The sequence below is a fragment of the Cyrtonyx montezumae genome, unplaced genomic scaffold (assembly GCF_038088225.1).
Source record: "Cyrtonyx montezumae isolate F1298 unplaced genomic scaffold, pur_monq_1.0 scaffold_7, whole genome shotgun sequence".
In the NCBI taxonomy this organism is placed as follows: domain Eukaryota; kingdom Metazoa; phylum Chordata; class Aves; order Galliformes; family Odontophoridae; genus Cyrtonyx; species Cyrtonyx montezumae.
Genome location: NW_027072078.1, coordinates 25,333,719 through 25,355,127, shown reverse-complemented (window position 1 = coordinate 25,355,127; position 21,409 = coordinate 25,333,719). Strand labels below are relative to the sequence as shown.

Genomic DNA, 21,409 nt, shown 5'->3' with positions numbered 1-21,409 from the left:
GCAATCTTCTCTGATTCATTGTCTTATTAATCCTGTTCTGTTAAGATTCATTTAAAAGTTTATTTTGTAGTATACAATTTGTAGAGCTATCCATATTGGTTTAATATCCATTCTGTAAGGATTGAGGTTTAGGATGTAGTCCCCTTATCTCATGCTATAGAAATGAGTGGGATTTGATTACTTATCCTTTAGGAACCTCTGTAAATAAATAAATGTAAAAATTTCACCTCAAACTAATAGAGATGAGGATATCCTGTATCCCAGTGCATTTCTAGAGTCGCTCCATTATCAGTATCAAAATGGCTGTACATGCCAGCACAGATTCCTGTAGTTCTTTCTTCCTTGTCTTCTTCTTTTTCTTGAAATAGAGACTGTTTCATCACGGAGTGTGTAACAGTGGAACAATTTACAATAAAACATGATTTCATTAGTTATAGCTAATTTCACTGGGCATAAGAATCATGCTTTCATGCTGGGAAAGGCAGGTCCTGCTCTCCCTAGTTACTCATGCTCTGATATCAGTGAGCTCTGTCTTGCTCTATTGGGAGAGATAGCAGACAGTGCTTAGTGACATCTTTAAAACCATGTCACTATAACAATAGCATTTAATCTTCCTTGATTAATGATTATGGGTAGAACATTTATCTTTTGAAACTGATTAAACTGTATAGAATTTATTTAGTCTGAGTTTCCCCTTTCCCAGAAAAAGCCAGTGAGAAGAAGATATGAACCCTATGGGATGTACTCCGATGATGACGCTAACAGTGATGCCTCAAGCGCTTGCTCAGAGCGCTCCTACGGTTCCAGGAATGGAGGCATTCCACACTATCTGCGGCAGACCGAAGATGTGGCCGAGGTCCTGAACCACTGTGCCAGCTCCAATTGGTCTGAAAGGAAGGAGGGCCTCATAGGTCTCCAGAACTTACTGAAAAGCCAGCGGACGCTGAGGTGACCCTCATAGCTTTGTAGTGTTGGTCATGGGGATGTTCATTGGAGGTGGCTGCAGTCAGAAGTCAGTAGTATGTACTTGCTTCATGTGCACAGATAGTACTTTTCACAGCTATGAAAGCTTTGTCTCCACTACGTGGGACTTAATTACTTGCAGAAGAGATTCTGCTGTCATCGCTATTGCTTGTGTGAAATTTGTAGTGATAACATAGTACTCGAGCAAACTTTCTTACTGCAGCACAGTGAGATTTCCCACAGCGATGGTAATGTAAATGCGTTCCAAGGGTGGTTCCATTTTTACATTAATCCATTTGAACTTCAGTACTTTTTTTCTCAGCAGCTTAGAAGCAAACACTGGCCATATTTAATCCAAAAACTCAGGGTGGGTGTGTTTCAAAAAGACGAGATCAAATGATGTTCCCTGTGTTGGGTATGCTTTGAATCTTTGTGAAGACTGAGTTAGGCATAATTACTTGTGACTCTTCCAAACACATTGAGTATAATTATTTGTAACTCTTAAAAAATATCAAAAGCTTCAGTGTCCTATAAATGGTGTAATTTGTAATATGGAGGGAAGTTTATTAAGGCAATGAAGTAGATGTGCCAACTCCGCAATTGTGTGGTAGGAGAGAGATGTTTTCCCCTTGTTGAAAGCCAAACAAACTCTTCAAACACCCGTGGGATGTCACACATAAAAAAAAGATCTTAGAATTACACAACATGGCCACGTGTCAGAAGAGCTATGGAGTAAATCACATAAACTGGGTGACTCCTGCACCACAAGCTTTTTGCTATTGGTTTATGGTGAATGTGTTTGGAAATAAGTTATTATCTTCAAAGGAGTCAGAAGAAACATTTACTAATAGCTACGATGTTTTTATTTTCATGTTATGAATATTATAAAGTTAAATTATGGCTAGATTTGTAAGTTGTATAGTTTGGTTCCTACCTGCTTGTATTTGTGCAGTTGTTTTGGTTTTAAAGGTGTTTATACTGACTGGAAATGTTTGTCAGTCCTCATTAACGGCCTGGATAAATAAGTACTGAGAGCTAGACTGGGAAGGTCATCCTCTTGCCATCATAAAAATGTTCCAGCACTTCACTTGATGTGATGCAGTCCTGAGGTGGGAAGTGCTGCAGGTTTTTAGTATGATGGAGTCCCTAGATCAGCAATGGCTCTGTTTACCAGTATTTTAGAAGATTCTTTCCTCGTAAATGATGTCATTTTACTTTCTTTATTTTAGCAAACTTCCTGGAAAAAGTTCTAGCACCTAATATACTTGCATGAAAAATTTGGGTTAGATTTTGATTTTTCCCATAAAAGGTCTATGAGGATTATCACCATATCTTTGTGAGTGATTGTTCCAAGGCAGGAAATGCTGAGAAGATTGGGGTGACAGACCATTTGCCCCCATAGTGACTCTTTGCAGAAGTGCTGCTGCTTTCATTCCTGCTGGTGGCAGTGTATTAAATGTACTGCTCTCAGTAGTCCCTTGAGCTAGAAGTTTCCTTTGCTTTGATTCTGAGTAGCTTGCAAACCTTTCCAAGAAATTACACCTTTGCAGAGCTTTTTTTTTTTCTTTTTTAATTGTGATACTGGTTTTACTTCTTTAGTTTATTTTTCCTTTCTGCTTGCTTTTAGTCTGCCTACACCTTAGTTCAGGGTTGCTCTGGTGTCTGTGCTACAGATCAGATTTCTTAACCTGTTCTCATGGCATCATGAAAACCCTCATCAGGGTCATTAGTCTAAGGGGAAAGCCTGTCTTCTGATGAAACTAATACCTTATTTTCTGGCATAACAAGTTTAATATAAATCAGTAATGAAGCTAGGTTTTCTTTAGTATTCTGAATGCAAAATGTCTGATCTTATGTTAGCGGTGAATTACATGTCCAGAAAGATGTGCATGCAAAGTGGTGTCACATTTATTTATCTTCATTGTTTCCTACAATTTCATGTGTCCTGGGCTTCCCAGTAAGGTATTCTGAATAACATGAATAACAAATCTCATAAGGAAATGGTTTTCCACTGCTTCTCAGTTTGGTTCTTGCATTGTCACCTTAGGACAGCAAGAGTCTGGAAAAGCAGATTGCCTACACTTGCTGTCTCCACATAATCCTTGTACACAAAGAAATTTCATTAGAGTAATAAATAGAGCTTCATTCAGAAAACAGCAATCTGCATAAGTCAAGAGAGTGTTTTGAGCCAGTGCAGTCTCATCCTGAATGAAGCTGACAGCTTGCTTTGGCATCATTACAAGTACTTCTTTCTCTGTGTCCAAATCATAGGTGGACCGTGGTCTTTGTGCCATTTTAAAACTTTCTCAAACATTTATTGAAAAAGATCTTGTTTCTTACCAGCTAACATAAAAACAGTTATAGACTGCTTGCAAATTCTGGCTATACATATATGCAATATAAAAGTAGCATCTTTGTGGAAAAGGGGGTACCTGTAATTGTGATCAAATGTCTGTTACCTGAGCAGTTGATGAGCATTTTAGTAGTTGCTCTGGTTTTGTAGTAATTGTGAGAAATATCTAATTGCAGGCATAGTATGCAGGAAATGTTACCTGATCACTCTGTTTTTATTTGCATGATAAACAGCAGGGACTTCTGCACTCTGACATTTTGCATTGCAGCGAAACTGGAACTTGTGTTTTTCAGTAAGTTGTAAATTAAGAGCTTTGACAGCAAGCAACTGAGCTGAAATGCTAGTTAAGGCTTTGGCTAAGAGGTGCATATTAGTTTTCAGAAGTGTGACTTAATAAATGCTTAAACAAAGAAATCTAGATCTCTTTCAGGTGGCACTGTTATAGCTTTTTTTTGTCCAACTGGAAATTTACCGTTAATATTGCTTTTTATGTATTCTAGCCGAGTGGAATTAAAAAGGCTGTGTGAAATATTTACTCGCATGTTTGCTGACCCTCACAGCAAGGTAAGTTCACAGAGACTGGGTGATTCTCTTGAATTACAATGTGTCTACATTTGTATATTGTTCCAGTATGAATGTTTTGTATTTCTACCCCTGCCATCTGCTGGGGAAAGCTGGTATTTATGAAACTCAGTTCTCATCTTTTGACCATGAAAGTATGGATCTCAGTCTGACTGCTAATGCTAGGAACTGGTTACCTTGTACTTCCCAAGAAACTTGAATGCCTTTTGTCTGTCAGCTCCTCAAGGATTTATAGTCTGGACCAGCTGGCCAACTGGTCACATCTAGTGTGACAATTCCTACCTGTAAGGTGTTAATGTTTTGGTTCTCAAAATTCAGTTCCTTGTAGAAAGGGCACAGATACAGTGACTTGTTTGCAAATATTTCCAATGTATAAATAAGTTGATGGTTTATTACTCTCTTAACTGGAGTATGTTTTCTGTGACAGTGATTCTCTCTCGTTTTCAGTGCTTTTATAGAATTATTGCTAAAAACTAATTAGTTTGAAGTGTAAATTACAATCACAGTATAGCTGCAGTAAGACTTTAGTCCAGTATTGCAGTGTCAGGGTTCTTTTCTATCCACTGTCTTTGCTGTTACTAAACACTGCTTGCAACAGCATATGGGACCAGAGTCTCAGAGGTTGGAATAAACAGGGGAAGTGAGGAAAAAGCCTGGTAAAGATTGGAGATAGCTGTATGACTATATAAAATCAAGTTCTCCTGACTCGTTGACTTTAAGGGTATTGCTTTTCATGAGGTAGATCTGATGCAAGATATATAATGTTTTAAACAACTCTAGTGAGAAGATATTTTGTGTTAAGAAAATGTAAACTTGGAATGAATGCATCTTTTACGTTGACAAACTGCATATGAACAATCATGTTTGATCACTGTGTGCTAACAAGTGGTTTGTTTTTGTTGCATGGCCTGCTTTGCTGTGGAATTCACAACAGAGAGTAAGTGTATTCTACTCCTCTTCCTTCATTTGTTTCATGTGGTATTCTAATACTGCACATTATATGTGTCTATTGTCTAATTTTTATTTTCAAAGCAGTGCAGTCACTAAAACCATCCATTCATGAGACTGTCTGTAACAGTAATTCTGAAATTCAGGTTTTTAAAACTCTCCACTTTGATTATTTTTAATTTGAAGCACAGCCTTCCTTTTTGTGACACTTCTTTTCCTTGTAGGTCTTCAGCATGTTTCTGGAAACCCTGGTTGATTTCATCATCATTCACAAAGATGATTTGCAGGATTGGCTTTTTGTTCTCCTGACACAGTTGCTGAAGAAAATGGGAGCAGATTTGCTGGGGTCTGTGCAGGCAAAAGTTCAGAAAGCTCTGGATGTCACCAGGTAGATGGCAACACTGTGCAGTTTTTTGCAGGGTTATGGGATGTCACACAATGAGTGTTTTAGAGACCCTGTGGTACCATGTATTTTGAGGCCTCACTCCTGAGCAACACCAGCATAAATGAGAACAAAACTATGTCACAGTACCATACCCAAAACATAACATTTTTCGTGTGTAACTGATCAGTTATGTTAGTTCGTATTTTTTGGTGTGCATGTGTTTGGACATCAGTTTTCATTTTGATTAAAAACAGTTGCTTTATGTGTTCACAATACAAACGATGCTTTAACACAAAGTTCATCATGTCTTAAATGTGTTTGAATAACAGATAATGTCAGGATAAGGCCTCAAATGCTGCTGCTCAATTCTGTAGTCCCTGTCCTCATCTAAAGATGTCCAACATAGGACATAGTTACAGTGAAGTTCAGCTTGCCATGAAAAAGAATAACTTAAAAACAAACAAAATACTGCTAGTAGTAGTTATCCAGGAGAAAATAGGATAGAGAAGAGAAATGAAAACCAGATATGCACTCTGAGGGAAAGAGGAACTGGTTTCCTATTAGAAATAAGGCAAAAAGGGAAAAAAAAAAAAAAAGCACAGCCTGAAATGAAGGGGGGATGAGCAGGTATGGCAGAAACTAGATAAGTGTACAGAAGGCAGACTGAGTCATAGTGTATGGAAGGTATTGATGTGGCAGTGTTCAGCCTGTATTGAAACAATCAGCTGATTCTTAAACTTGGAGTTTTCTGAATGGTTGATGCTGAACTTAAGAACAAAACTGTAGTAGGTGCTGAACTCTGCCGTGTACCTTCTTATGTATCGAGTTAATTTAGTCTTGGGAGTGTATGTTGCATCACATTTTTGCCTTGGTTTTCTTTGGACAGGGATTCTTTTCCATTTGATCAACAATTTAACATTTTGATGAGGTTTATAGTGGATCAGACCCAAACACCAAACCTGAAGGTCAGTATCAAACCTTTTCAATGAAACGTAAGCGTGGTCATCTTAGTTTACCTTGTCAGGTATAATGAAAGCACAGAATTTGTGACAAGATGACTAATTGTAAGCACCTGATGCTACTAAAATGATATCAGCAAATTTGATTAAATTTTTGCAGTAATTTGCATATCTTAAGGAGGAAATGTAGTTTGCAGAAACCTGATTCCTTATCTCTTCAGATGACTTTTGGTGGTACTTTGGTCCAGCTTGGTTTTCTTTTTTAAATATCTAAAGTTGTAGAGATACCCATGGTGAGGTTTAGAAAAGGGATTTTTTTACTTCAGCCGGAGTTTGGCTATCAGTATACTTCTGAAAATCCCACTCTCTAGTTCTCTATATGAATAAAACTAAATTTCTGAGAAGTAAGGCTTTTCTGACTCATTGCAAGAGTTGGGCTTTTAGGCACACTAAAAAATATTAAAGTTTAGATATTGGAAATTCCTCCTCATTCTGATCTTGGTGGGAAGAAACCTGTCTGTGCAGGACAGCAGGGACCAGGGTCCCTCTGGAACATGATGGGGTTGAAAACTTACAAGTGCTTGTTGCACAGAACAGATGCATCAGGGTAATGTTTATTTCTCCAGTGTGACACAGGTCTTGTCAGTCTCTAGCAATATCTGTTTTTTATAGGATAATCCTATTTTTGCTAGCTTGTGAGATTAACAGATACCTTTTTCACTTCTCAGGTGAAAGTTGCTATCCTGAAATACATCGAGTCGCTGGCAAGACAGATGGATCCAACGGACTTTGTGAACTCTAGTGAGACAAGACTTGCTGTGTCTAGAATTATAACTTGGACAACAGAACCAAAGAGCTCAGATGTGAGAAAGGTAATCCAGAATAATGAAGTATTTGCAGTAGTTATTCTTCCAAAAAAGGAAACAAACAAACAAAAACAACAACAAAGAACCTTCCACAAATTAACTGATTGTAGAGGTAATTAAAAATTCAGTTGTTGGATTGATTTTTACATAACTTCCAAACTGAATTGCCAATTCATCCAGTAGATTCAGCCATGTAACTTTAGCTACTGTTACCATGTAAAAAGGGATTGGAGTTTGAAAATACACTTTTTATTGAGCAGTCTGGAAATAACTGTAGGTTCTTGTTTACTTAGTTGCTTTGTAGACTCAAATGAAATGTAGCACAGCTTTTGTCTTGCAATAATGTTTTAAAAAAAGTAAACAAATCAGTAAGCTGCCAAGGGCTCTCAACTTTTTTCTTTTAAAAACTGTGTGTTTTTTTCAACCTGGGAAAATAATGACACATTTAGGTCAGGCCTAGATAATAGAGTTAACTTGTTCCTTTTCTTGCTATATGCGTGAGTGCCAGGTAAGCTAAAATGGAGCAAATAGTGATACTCATCTCTCCCAAGAGAAAAGTGAAACTTTGTTTTATGTACCTGGCATCTGTAACACGGTTTAAAATTACTTCCAATTCCCAGCCCAGATATAGCAATAGATTCCAGTAGGAGTAAAAGGCTTTGAAATTTACTTAGATTTAATTAAAAAAAAATCCCAAACAACTTTAATGATATTAGAATATAAAAACTGTATGAAATTTTTATGCTCTGCGTGCACTTGGTGCTGAGTTAATGCTAGAACAGTACTATTTTATAACTTTGGAAATAAAATTATTTTCATTGATTATTCAACTCTGATGAAATGATCAGTAGGTATCAAAGGTGCTGCGGTTGCATTATTATCTGATGGCTGACCCAAGAATTCAAATAGGGTTTTTGAGGGCAAGCTGTTTGTTATGTGGCATACACTTGATTGGATGTCTCGTCTGCTTTTAGAAGACATTTTGCAGGGTTTACTTGCACTAGCATGACTGAAATTTGTTTCAAGATAGTCCATCTCAGAAAATAAAAGTGACATCAAATCCTGGAACTAAATCTAGAATGTGTATTTCTATTGTGTTACTTTCATCTATGAAGTCATAACTAAAAAAAAAATGCTTTTGTTAAAGTTCAAGTAAACCCCGAGCAGTTTACTCTGGTAGTTGCAGGCAAGATAGAGCTGTAAACTAACTAGAATGATACTTTGGAAAGTAAATTTCTGCATATAGCTCAGCAGAAGGAATATTCCACCATTAGGGGTCATCATTGCTGCATGAAAAATTGAAGAGTGTCTCGGCAGCTGCTGAAATTTTGGCTGTCAGCTGTGAACCTGTGGGGTCTGTGAGTTCACAGTGCAGTGAGTGTCCTTCTGTCTGCCTCAGAGACTTGCAGCAAGCTGTACCTGAGCAAGTGCCTTAGAGGCTGATAAGAGATGACCAAATCTAAGTTCTCTTCATTTAAATCTGTGTGTGACTTGGATTTGCCTCTGATGCCTGTAGCTTTTAAATTATAGTGCAGTTAAGCTAGCTTAGGGTACTAAAAAGGAAAGCACAGGTGATCTTTATTACATCATGCAGTTGCTGTACTATGATTTTATTAAGAACATAGTGCAAACTATACACTGTAGAAGAAACAATGCGGCAGAGGATTTATAAGCCATCATTGGCCATGATCTCTGTCAGGATTATAGTTGACACACTAATAAATTCATTATGCAGTAACAAACTGGATTATCAAGGACCAACCCAGACAGGTGAAACATTCTGAAGAACATTTAAAAAAAAATTACAAAATGTCCTCCACTTTTGTAGAATGTAACTGGAACAAAAGGTACCTTTTTTGATATCAAGAAGATTCATTTAGGGATTATAACATTTTTTTTCCTTGTGGAAGGTATCACTACAGATAACTTTCAAGGTATGAAGTCCTATAATTCAGAGCAGGCTGTGCAATTGAAACTTGTCAAAATATAACCTTGGAGACAGCAGTTGAGTTTACAGAGTAGGAGTGATAATTCAGACTCCAAATGATCAGGTGCTACTAGAGGTGTGTAACAAATGGAAAACAAGGCGCTTGTTCAATAGAATCTAGCTTTGAGATAGTCATTGCAATTGACTCAACTGGTGGTTGCATATGTGATGATCAGGGAGGTCCCAACTCCATAGTGTTAAGGCACTGGAGACAATTAGAACAAAAAGTGGCATCTGGTCCAATGACCTTTTTCTAACTGAACAATGCAGATTTTATTAATAAAGCTTTGCATATTCTTATGACTACTTAAACATACTTAATGAGCAAACTTAACCTGTCTGACTTGAACTACAGATCATGCTTTATAGCTAGTAAAATCATAAAGAAACAAAGTCAAAGGAAATGCAATTGTGCAGAGGTCAGCTTTTTCTCATATAGAACAATAACCTCTGTTATCACCCAAAGAAAACCCATGATGTACTTTATGGAAAATAGTTGATATTGACCAAAAGTCATGATTTCCTCTCAGGGCAGAAACCATTTAAGCTGTTGACAGTAGCAGTGAATGTACAGTCAAAATTATTGTCAGGCATTATGTTTAAAATGAGGTGATCTGCATTGTGCTACAGATAAATATTTGTCTTGTTGTAAAGATTGTTAATACTTCTAGATGTTTACCTTGCATTAAAGTTAAGATTTACTTCCTTCAAACAGTGGTAGAAGAAAGGTGAAAGACATTTGTCCTTTGTGCTGAACAAATTAGGTAGGAACAGATCATGCTGCATTGCGTGGGAAACTGAGATGCTGTTAAGGTGTTGTGCTTTTCTGCATATGCAGCTGAATCCTGCTTTTTCCCCAAGCAAGGATGCACCGCTGGGTAGGGCACAGAGAAAACAACTCAAAATGGTGATGCGGGAAGTAATGGGTAGTCTGAGGACATTTTCAGTAACCATCATGTGTCTGCTGATGTTGCTGGTGAGGTTACTGTGCGTTCTTCACATAGGTAAAGTTCTGATTTTGAGTAACAGGATTGGAATTGGTGTGGGAAAATACTTGTTCTTGGAGAAGAGCCCATCAGTTTGAGAATAGAAATTAGATTGAGGCCTCTAATTGGACTCTAGCTGATTAACTGAGAAATAGTTTCTGAATTATACCAGAAGTTAAGGAAGAATTTAGAGAAGAAGCTGCAGGTCAACCGATTCTTCATGTGCTCAAACCGCCAATGAATGTGAAATTTATTTCCTTAACTAGTACCCCTCAAAATCATTTCTCAAGAAATATTGGTATTATCACTTTAAAAAGGAAACGATATCTAAAAAGTGAAGAAAGTTTTTTAGATATCACAGATCATTCAGACACTGCTGTGGTGTCTATCCCACAACCATTGACAGGCAAACACAGCTAAGTGAAATTGGACTCCTTTGCAGCTTGATGTCATGAGGCCTCTAAAGTCTCTGCTGGAGCTGTAATCTTCTAGTGATGTGCAGAGTCAAGCAGTTCTGAGACAGAAGTGTGTGTGGAAGCATTCCCAAAGCCTCCCCATGAGCTCAAATGGCTTCATTTGCCCTTATGTGTTAGGCAATAAATACAGCTGGCTGTGGCCTGTTACAGTAGCAGTGGCACAAGGGGCATTTACAGGAACACTTTTCAATGGCAAATCATTTCAGTATTCCCCAGTGGGCTGGGGCTTGCCTTTCTTGTTTGGAGAGCTCTCCAAAGTCCTTGCAATATTCTTACAGCAAACATGCATGTCTCATTGACCCCATGAGTAGCTGACTCACAGGAGAGAATGAGACCTTAAGCTAATGGAGAGACTATGCCCATATGCTGAATTCAGCCTTTTAGTCAAAGGATGTTCTTAAAGTAGTGAAAATAGGTCTCAATTGAAAAAGGAGCCTCTTTCAGGCATTTTAATAGTTGCTGTTAGGAAAAATAGAGTAATACATCAGAAGTGGCGCTTGGTGGACTTCGGTGTTTACTTAATGATGTTAGAACAGAAAGGATCTTGGTGTCCTAAGTATGTTTCCAAAACAGTAGCCCTCATTTCGTTTGTTTTTAATTTGATGCTACAGAGCTGTGAGAACCCAAATATTTTTAGTGTACCTAGTGTAAGGCAAATTGTTTTTCCAAGGATCAGTTACCAGAAAATCTTCCCATGCTTTGTTGGAAACACGGTATCAGGGGTAGGTTTCCTTAAAGCCTCTTGGACTTGTATAGCTTTGTAGGATTCCTTGAGCTGTAAGCAGTTTTAGCACGCGTAGCTACCTTTTCTCAGTTTGCTTCAAACAATAAGAGCCTACTGTCTGATAAAAGAAGATAAGAAATTGCTTCACAGAATGTGTATACTCATGCTTATATTATGTGTCTGGGCATAACATGTTTGTGTACATGCCACGTATGTAGAAATGTATGCACACCTGCGTGGTTGTAAGTGACAGGTCTGTTTGGGAAATCAGGATTTGAAACTTCTTGCAGCTTAAAGAGTGTGTTTTTGTTGCAAACAAAACTTCAGAAATTTTTTTTCTTCCTTAACTTGTATGTGGGAATCTCCCCCTTAGAATTCAGATTTACATCATGCCAGACTTACTTTAACAGCTTCTCAAACCTGTTCTGCTGTAAATGCCACATTTATATGGAGCAAAGATAATCAGGGTAGCCTTCAACAGCCTGACTTCTGGGATAGCATCTGTCTCTGCAGATGTGGTGAATAATTTTGTCAAAGGCTTTGCTATGACCAGGTGACAAAAGAGAACATAAGGAATCATAATCCATTATATATCTGAATATAACGGTTCAGTGCTGTGTAGTTTTATCTGGCACCTGTTTGAGATGTCTTTGACACGTGTAATGCAACCGTCCATGACTTGCAAAGACTTTTCATGATATATCGTGTACTGTATAAAACACAGTAGCGATGTGGACTTTGTATGTTAATTCTATATGTAAATCTGATTAAAAATACATTCTTTCTTTTCAGAATGTATATGTAAAGAGCATATTTTAATCTAAATCTTGTGAAAATTGACTTACGTATGAATTGATGAAGCCACTGTGTCATAGTACCGTATCAGTGATGTGGATGTCTGTATTCACCTGATTATAGTCTCAAAAAAGAGAACATGGAGGTTTGGTTCGGCAGATAGCTTGTTTGCTTAGTGCCAGCTATCACTTAACTGTCTGCTGGAAAATACACTGCAATAACACTTGTTTAGAGCCTGTAATCACTCTCCATGGATGTGAATTAACTTGCTTAGCATCAGCTATGCTCATCAGAAATCAGAATGTTTCCCTATGCCAGCATGTGCTAATGCAAGCTGCGTAATGCATCACTGATGCCTCCCCATCTCAGTGGATCTATACTGGATCTGCTGTGCAATTCCAATGGACGTGAGAGGGTGTCTCTCTGTTCCAGTCTGCCTTAAGTTATTAATGCATTTGTCTTAGTCTGGATGGGTGAAATTAATAATGCATTTAGAGTGTTATTATTTTTGTCAGAGGTTGGCTTTGGAACTTCTCCAGACCAGTCATATCATAAGAGGCATCTATCTGTAGCTGGTATTGGTCTATTAGACTGATGACCAAACAGGAGTGAGGAGCTTGCAAGTTCTCAGCTGTTTCTTCCTCCTGGGAGATACATCCACAGGGATAGGTGTGGGCAGATGCTCCCATGTAACCTTGGTGCCATCTCAGTCCAGTGTTTTCCTGGGGCTCTGTACCTCAGCATAGGTTTTCCAGGTGGTTGTGGAGATCATCAGGAAACTGCCAAAACAAACCCTCACAGGAGCTCTGAGGGATGATATGTATGGATGAGAGTTGTGGCTGAATTTAATTTCCTGCCAGTGCTGCCCTCTGCTGAAAGGAATGCTCCTTTGTTTGAATCAAATACTAATGCTTCTGGTGTCTTCAAATAAGGCAATCAACTGATTAAACTCATCGGAAAAAAGATAGCACGTGTACTGTTTAGATGTTATAGTTGAAAACTGTGCCTTCTCTTAATAATACCACCTTTCCTGTTTATTAAACCCAGACCATGCATAGTTGGGTAGGTGAGGATTTGCCAGCTAGGACAACTACAGCTTCCTCAGGGCCTGGTGAAGGAAACTTGGAAGAAAAATGTAAACAGGTAGACTAAAAGCTGTGTGCACTAATCACACTAATCTTGTTTGCAGTTGCCACTGTCTAGCTGGATAAAGAGGCCTTGACTAGGGGCCTGAAAAAAGTGTGTCTGCATGAAATAATTTTTGGCTTTCTGCTTTTCTCTTAACCCCTGTTTTTGTGTCTCAGAAATGGAGTTTGGGATTCTCTCCATTTATGGAGTGACGGTGTAGTGAGCTCATCACCAATAGAGGTTTGAGTAACTTGAAAACTGCTTTCAGGTAGTTCAGGCAAGTAGCTGCTTATTCTGCTTGGTTGTTAGTGGACAACCAAGCTACAGCAGCAGTCATCAGGCACTGGTATAAAGTTTAGGTCACTGACTGCATTTTCTCTTAACATTTCTTCAGTTAGCCCTATCTTTTTGCTTAATGAGCCCAAACTGTTTCAAAGAGTCTTTAATGTTTTAACTAATTTGCAGAGGTTACTAGATTCTGATAAACAAATCAAAAACCACCCTCACAAAGTTGGTAAAAGCACTTGTGTCCTTTGAGCAGCTGGCAGTGAGACAGCATGACTTCTGCGCTGGCACAAGTATGAAATGTGAGGAGCTGTTGCCAGCTGTTGGAACCTGATCCCCTGCTGCATTGTTATAAGGAAAATAACGAAGTTACATAAGCAGCCCTTTGCAAATGATTCAGCAGCCTGACATGGAGCCAGACCCCCTCACTAGCATAGACAGGCTCTGAACTGACTGGAGTTTCTCTAGCTTAAGCTAGCAGAGAACTGCCTCATTAAGATTAGGTCTCGTAGACAAATCTACGTGATTTGTCACCGAGAGGAGATGGATTAGCATTCCACACTAATGGTGTGGGGATACAAAGGCAAAGGAAAATTCTGATATTGCTCTCATCTAATTATATGTCATCAAGCACATGTGCTGCATGAAGGATGTTATGTACAGAAATGAGGTTTTTGTTATTGCCTGTTTTTATCTACCTCTTCAGTAATGTAATGAAACAAGCACCAAGATACTTGGAAATAACAAGTGTTTATGGAAACATTATATAGTCTGTCACAGGATGAAAATTCACAGATTTGAAAGCTCAAAAGCAGTAGTTAGGGGGAAAAAAACCCTTTGACTAAGTATATACTAGATGAGGACTATTTAAAAGCAACACAGCCAAGATTATCCCACGTAACTCTACTGATGCTTTTGAGAGCTTTACTGGAGCATCCCTCAGGCTGTAAGTAGTACTTGGCTTTTATTCAGAAAACGCAGACTATAGGTCTGCTTTCTTTTGGGCCACATAAGAGTACCAGCATTGTGAGCTGCTGCTCAATCCTCCATTCAAAGCCCAGTGACCTACTTGCAGGCAATAACAAAGCTGCTGAAGAGCACAGTGTACACAAAATACTGGCAGACGAGCAAACATTTCTAAAAACAAACTGTAGTTTGTGCAAAGAGGGAGTGTGGACAGAGTTCTGCTTTCATTAGAACCAGCACAAAAAAAGTGAAATGAAATTGAAGTGATTTCAGGGAGCCATTACTTCTTCCAGATGCTCCTGTAGTGCAGCACCTGTGCATCAGTGTTTGTGTGTCAGGATTCAGTTGTAAGTTTTAGGTAACCCTCTGCTTCAAAATGAAGCCTCAGAATCACATAGTCCCTGATGGTGCTTTGGTGAGGATTTTGCTCAGAGATGCGCTTATGCCTCTGGCATACAACAAGAAGGATAACTTCAGGTTGCCATGTGTTGCAGTGCACATACTTTTGTGCCTTTTTTTGCTGTTTTTACAGAGGAGTTTTCCAGGAATTATCTTATTTTTAACCCATTGATGAGAGATGTGTTGGAACCAAAGGTATCTTAAATCCTTTCCTGCCTCACCGTACCTTGGGCAGCACCCAATTGCTGGAGTATCTCCAGATAATCGAGTCTTTAAACAGTCTCTAAACCTGGGAACCTTCTTGATCAGTTTTCCTGTTTTTCTGATCCTTGTGAACATGAGATCTGCTTGTCTAGACACAGAAGATCTGCATGTCCGTTTCCTAACAGTCCAGGATGTGCATGGTATTCACATGTGGGAATGTACTTTGGTGTGACTTGTCACTTTGCATTCAGTTCAACATGCTGATCTGAGATCTTGTTTGCAGTAATATTTTCATTGCAGAAAATTGTGTTGTTGAAAACTTGCTGGATGAAACTTGGCAGGAATACAGATGCCTGTTGGATACCTTGCAAACTTCATGACAGAGTTGCCCAAAACTCAGACCAAAGGACAGTGGAGTCTGGAGCTGAGAAAGCCGTAGGGAAAAATTATCACCCCACTTTTCATCCTCAGAACTTCAGTATGAAGTGAATAATGACATGCTGTGTTTCTGTTCAAATTGGGGAGTTTTGGCAGAATGCAGCATGATCTGTATGAAATGAAGAGTCTGAAGAGCTGTTCATTGCAGTCCATGGAAAGAAAGCCCATTGAGTGTTGTGTGCCTCAGTTTCTTTGTTGGCTATATGAAAAGGATATTACTTACTAAACTTTGAAATCTACAGATGGAAAATGTTTTTTATAAGCAAAGCTGTGTTACTGCAAATTGACCAGATGAGTAGAAGGATCAGTGTCGCTCAAACTGCAATTTGCATACTGACACAATGAGGTACTTTGATACTCCTCCACTCTGAAAGGGTTTCTGTGTACCAAATTCATCATCTGATAATGGATTCCACTTCACAGGGAACTGCAGATACACTTAATTATCACAACTTTACAAATGCTTTATTTACTAAAAGCTCCTTCTACTTTGAGTTGATGAGAACAATCCATGTACAGTTTACACCACAATAGTGAATTATGTTTTTGCCCTCTTTAAAGTTATTTTTCATTCTTAGGAACTCTTGGAAAATTCCCAAAAGGGTGAGACACAAATGTCTGCTCTTCCTAAACGTCTGCTATTCCAAAACTCACGTAGCCTCATTTGTTAGCCTAAGCCACTGCTTTTTTATCCAGATAAGTATTGGAGATTGGGATGTAGCTGTTGACACCAGCTAGAAAAGATGATGCTGCAAATCGTCAGAGGTCCTTTACAGTTGCTTCATTTTGGCTGTTCTTAGAATCAGTTTCTGTTGTATCTTCATATCTTCTGAAGGTAGTGTTTGTTTACTAATGGAGTAAGTGGAGAATCTATTATGGCAGCCACTTTTCCAGACAGATCAGTTAAAACCCTTTCCAGTGAAATTGCCAGTTGTTTTGTTTCACTTGCCGAATTCAGGGAATCTGATTGGGTTTAGCCTGTACAAGGATTAGGGAAAGATTCTTCTCACCATCCTGATAGGTCTTCCAGTTGAGCCAGAAGCACGAGTTGCTGAAACAGACACAGTGGTGAAGCAGGAAGGGGTGAGAAAACTGGAGCAGGAAATGCCTGATGAAATGAATTTACTGGGTCCTTAAGAGGAGGAGAGGTTGGATGGGAAAGGAACTAGTCTCTTTTTCACTTTAAGTATAAAGTATGGGAATGACAAATTGCAGCCCTCGAGCTTTTAGTTCTTGGTTCTTGAAATTTTTTTGCAGTAACTTTTCAATGGAAATATGTGTTGGATGGGAGAGTGGTTAGATTTTCTCACTAGCTGTGAGATAGTACACCTGAGTACACTGTACAGATCTGAGAAATTAATGATGTAAATGTAAAGGTATATTGTAAGCTTCAGCTAAGAAGGTATAACTCTAACAGTTGGCAATTCCAACATGACAAGGTATGTATCAGAAGTTTATTTGAGAATCTTACAGGTGAACCAGAAGAATTGTTACCAACAAACTGTGTACTCCAAATAGAAACTAACGCTATTTTCTTCTTTACAGGCAGCACAAATAGTCCTGATTTCTCTCTTTGAACTGAACACTCCCGAGTTTACCATGTTACTTGGTGCCTTGCCAAAAACATTCCAGGATGGTGCTACCAAGCTCCTGCACAACCACCTCAAGAACTCCAGTAACACCAGTGTGGTGAGAGGCCCATGTTCTTGCAAACAGCAGTCTCAAAGACAGCAGCTTGTTGAAAAGCTACTGCAGAAGCTCAGTAGCATGCACTATCTGTAGCTATTGTCTTGAAGCAATGTATCAGCAGAGGCTTCAGTTTGATGTTACTTTTTGATTTAAAACAAATAATTCAGTTATTTTTAATATAGTGCCTTCATATATCATTTGAGAGAATGTTAATGGAGTATTGCTTCTAAACATTTTTTTCCCCTCAGCAGCAAGGAGTGAAACTTGCTGGAATTTGAACCCTCTCATCTTTGCCCTTCCATAGGGACAGTAAGCAGACCTTTGTGTAAACTCAAATTGCAGCATTAGGCTTCCAGGAGGAAGGACTGGATTCTCTAGCCCCTTCCACCTTCTTCCTCTTCTGTGGAGTGAGTCAGATTTGGGAACAGTTTCTACCCATTTTCTTGTGGTATGAATGATTATACAGGCCTGCAGGGGAAAAAAAAAAAGTTTGCTTATGATCGTAACAAACACAATCAGAATGCTTTAGACAATGCATAAAATAGCTGCATAATTAAGTTGCTAAATTGCCAGAGTAAAGGCCTGCATGCTCTGAAGCTGAAAAAGCTAGCACAAAGGCAGTATTTAGACCTGTTGCTGCTGTTGTTTACTCCTGTCTGTGTGTTGCAACACACTGCTAATTCCTGTTTTCCTGTTTCTATGCCAGGGCTCCCCCAGCAATACCCTTGGTCGGACTCCTTCTCGACACTCCAGCAGCAGAACCAGTCCCTTGACTTCACCTACCAACTGTTCCCATGGTGGGCTATCTCCAAGGTAATGTGGCAGGTTAATTAAACAACTAAAAAATTTTAAAGGATTTCAACACTGAGCATGCATAATGCTAAAGATGACTCACTTTGAAAACAAGTAAGAGATCAAAAGTTTACTGTAAACTGTTTCAGAGGAACAGGCTTCAAACATGACAGCACATGGTTGCTGATTGACTTCAGTGTTTTGAGTCCTCATGCTGATCTGTGTAATCTCAATGTCTGTTCTTATTATTAATTTTCTTTTATAACCAGGCCTTCTCCAGAATCACATTTGTGGATTTAATAAATGGCAGCATTAGTGATGAGGTGTTGTGTAGGTTGCAGATATCACAAAGTACATAAGACTTTCAAATCAAGGGTTTCTGTTGTCTGTTTTTTAAGTGTGCCCTTATGATCAGTGATTTATCTGACTAGTGCAGTGCTTGTGCTGCAGAGAGAAATGCTGAACTTCCCCTGTTCCTCTCTTATGCGCTGTCAGGATGCAAAATAGAGGTGGTGACTGTATTTCAGTGTTGAACACCTCACAAATCACCTCTCTCCTTGGTCACTAGCAGAACAGCATCCTAATCCTTTGGCGTGACTGTTGCAATCAGGTGTCTTACTGAAGCTGCAGGTGCTACCCTAGAATTATATTAGTCCTCTTGAAGGATTATTCTGTCAACACAAACTCCTCCATGGTAAAAATACACATTTTTTTTATACCAGAAAAACTTAAGAGCAGAGGTGATATGGATTTAAACAGTGTCCTCTGGGACCATAGAAATACGGGAGCTATTAGGTTGTCACCTGGTTATGCTGTGATGATTCATGCTGGGAAAGCTTAAAAGCCCTGCTTCATTAGGAAGAATCACTTTGCTGTGGCTTAAGGAGAAACAGGAGGAAACACACTGGGCAGGGATGGCAGTTCATAGTCCAGTATAGTAATTAACACTGAAATCTGTTAATCAGCCCTGTCATGACTTGCTAAACATTATCTGAAGGGGATGCTTAACATTTGACTTCCCACGTGTCACAAAAACACAGATTGTTAGCTTTTAATTAAGTAGTTAAACTATTTCAGCAGCACCTCGGGAAGGCAGAGTTTCCTGAGGAAATTCTGTATATCTGAATACATCTTTGTAACCCTAAATCTGCTGTAATCCAAAACCAGACTGTGAGTTTCCAAGTCAAGTTTGAGTTCTCAGTTATGAGGCTTTTCAACAACAGTTTCGTTAAGAAATTAAGTGATAGAGTTTCAGGGGAATGGTTCCAACCATGTTGCTTCTTTTTCTACTGGCTTGAGTATTGTTGCTCTGCTGATGGGTATTCGTCACTGGAATTACAAACAGATTACATTTCCTGATGGTTATATTGAAATTTTGCAAGCTACATTTGCATGTGGCACCTTTTTTTTGTGAATTCATGACCATACTTTTGCCTCTGTGACACAACTTGTTTTAACCACTTCACTCACTGCTATTCTATTTGTCTTTACATTCTTATTACATCTTGGTGTCGGGTTATATGTGCCAAGATGCAGGTTAAAGCTTTTGTCATCTACTCAATTCAGAGTTGCTCTTCTCAAGCTTTTCGGGGTTAGGAACTGGAGAGTTTATCACGTGTAATATATTCTAAAGAAACTGTTAGAGAGGACGGTTAAATCTAGAGCATTCTGCCATTAAGTTGTAAAGACCAAAATTGTTACTGGTATACTGGTCTGGGAATTTCCTTTCAAAAAGTAGCTTTTGACATTGTGCTGGACTGCATCACTCTTGAATATGTCTTGCATAGCGTAATTTGAGGTTATGACTTACTGCACAAGGGAGAGCTTATGCCTGTTTTTGGAAACTGCGGTTCTTTAAGAAAAGGCTTTGGAAGGTGTGCTGCGTAACAGAGGTTGTGAAGTTGGGTACACTGTGGTACTGCACATGGTGTTGGTGTAAGTGTTTCTGTGTAGAATGTGACTTTTCTGTCTACAAACTTGAAGGACTAGTAGACCCAAGTTATTCCGGTAGCAATGTAAAAGGATGAAAGTTATCACTGTTTCTCTGTATAGCACTTCTTTGAACTAGGTTTTGATCGTACCTTCTATAGGACCCATTCCCAATGTGTTGTAGCAAAATGGTTCATGCAGTGTACTGTTGCCTGCTGATGCTTGCCTTGTCCATGCCTCTGCCTTGTATAGGCAGCTTGAGTGCAGTCTAGTTGAAAGATTAACTCTGTTTCTTAATGCTAGCATTGGTCTGGAGGTTTTATTTTCCTTTGAATGTTTTCTTGATATGCAGATTGGGAGAGTCATAGTTAGAGCCATGTGTATTTTTGGAACTCAGATATCTAGTCTTCCATGTAGACAGGGATTGTCTAGGAAAATCTAGGATATACATACATATATATAAAGAGCTACTGAGTATGGGCTGCTGTCCCATATTATTAATGGTTTGTGGACCATGTTCTCCGTGTGAATTGACAAAGCTTTATTGATCCTATCTGTAGTAAGTAGATATTACCCTTAGGTCACATTACTTCTCCCATATTATTACTATTAGAATCTAATTCCCATTAACTTATTTCTGTATGCATGTATGTGTATTTGAACTGTCTGGATAGATTTTGTGTGTACTGGTTGAACTGAACTTTGCTGATGCCAACAGCTTACATGCTGACCAAGGTGATAATGTGTGCTCAAGTAGTCTTGCTTGTTCGTGCTCTCGGAAGGTTAATGTGAGGCTTTGGGCAGAGTCCTTCCTTATTTTTCCTTTGCTCCATTCTCTTCTACTTTCATAATCGTTGGAACATATCCACTGCATCTGTGAGTTGCTTCTACATTTGTATCTACTTCTGTTGTCCTGATAGTTTTTGGGGAGGGAAGTTACAGAACAAGGGAAATCTTTCTGAGGAAGAAAAGCAAGGAAGACACTTGGGAGAACAGAATGTGGTAGGAAAAAAAACCAAAACATTCTGGGTAAAAATAATAAATGTTTCCTGAGCAATGAGCAGGTGAATGGTTTGTGTTGGATAGAGGAAATCACAGGTTTACTAAGTGATGTAGTGTGACAAAAGGAAAAATAGTAAGCTGTGAATTCCTCCAGTGTATGAACGCTATTTGGATTATGAATTTTCACTCACAGTCCATTAGGAATATTTGAAGGAATAATATCAGATGGATAGGTTTGCCTTTATTAGTAGACCATAAACCTGTGCATAGTTGGAAAAAAAAAAGCTTATATTTTTATTTCAATATTTTTGTGATGATTTTTCATTACAAATATATAATTAGCCTTGAAAGCTTTATATCCTTGCTTTTAATTGGAAATAGAAAATGGCATTAAAATAAACTTTAATAGCTATATTAGGTTGAGCAAGGCAGAACGTGGAAAGAGAATTAAAATAAACCACCCACCTTATATAATAAAGACAAGCCTGCATTATTCAGTGGCCCATTTGCAGGTAGGTGTTATATTGAGCTGTGAGATTTCTAATCAGTGTTC

General features: G+C 38.7%; 1 protein-coding gene across 5 annotated transcripts in view; it reads left to right on the top strand.

Annotated features, from left to right (window-relative positions):
• CLASP1 (cytoplasmic linker associated protein 1) overlaps positions 1 to 21,409 on the top strand; it is a 144,174-nt gene that overhangs the window by 101,032 nt on the left and 21,733 nt on the right. For all 5 annotated transcript variants that reach the window (XM_065750797.1, XM_065750800.1, XM_065750798.1 and 2 more), the window contains 7 exons: positions 704 to 948; positions 3,817 to 3,880; positions 5,071 to 5,234; positions 6,118 to 6,196; positions 6,919 to 7,062; positions 16,990 to 17,133; positions 17,840 to 17,946. In XM_065750797.1, coding sequence (XP_065606869.1) covers positions 704 to 948; positions 3,817 to 3,880; positions 5,071 to 5,234; positions 6,118 to 6,196; positions 6,919 to 7,062; positions 16,990 to 17,133; positions 17,840 to 17,946 — 947 coding nt within the window. The remainder of the gene's footprint in view (positions 1 to 703; positions 949 to 3,816; positions 3,881 to 5,070; positions 5,235 to 6,117; positions 6,197 to 6,918; positions 7,063 to 16,989; positions 17,134 to 17,839; positions 17,947 to 21,409) is intronic.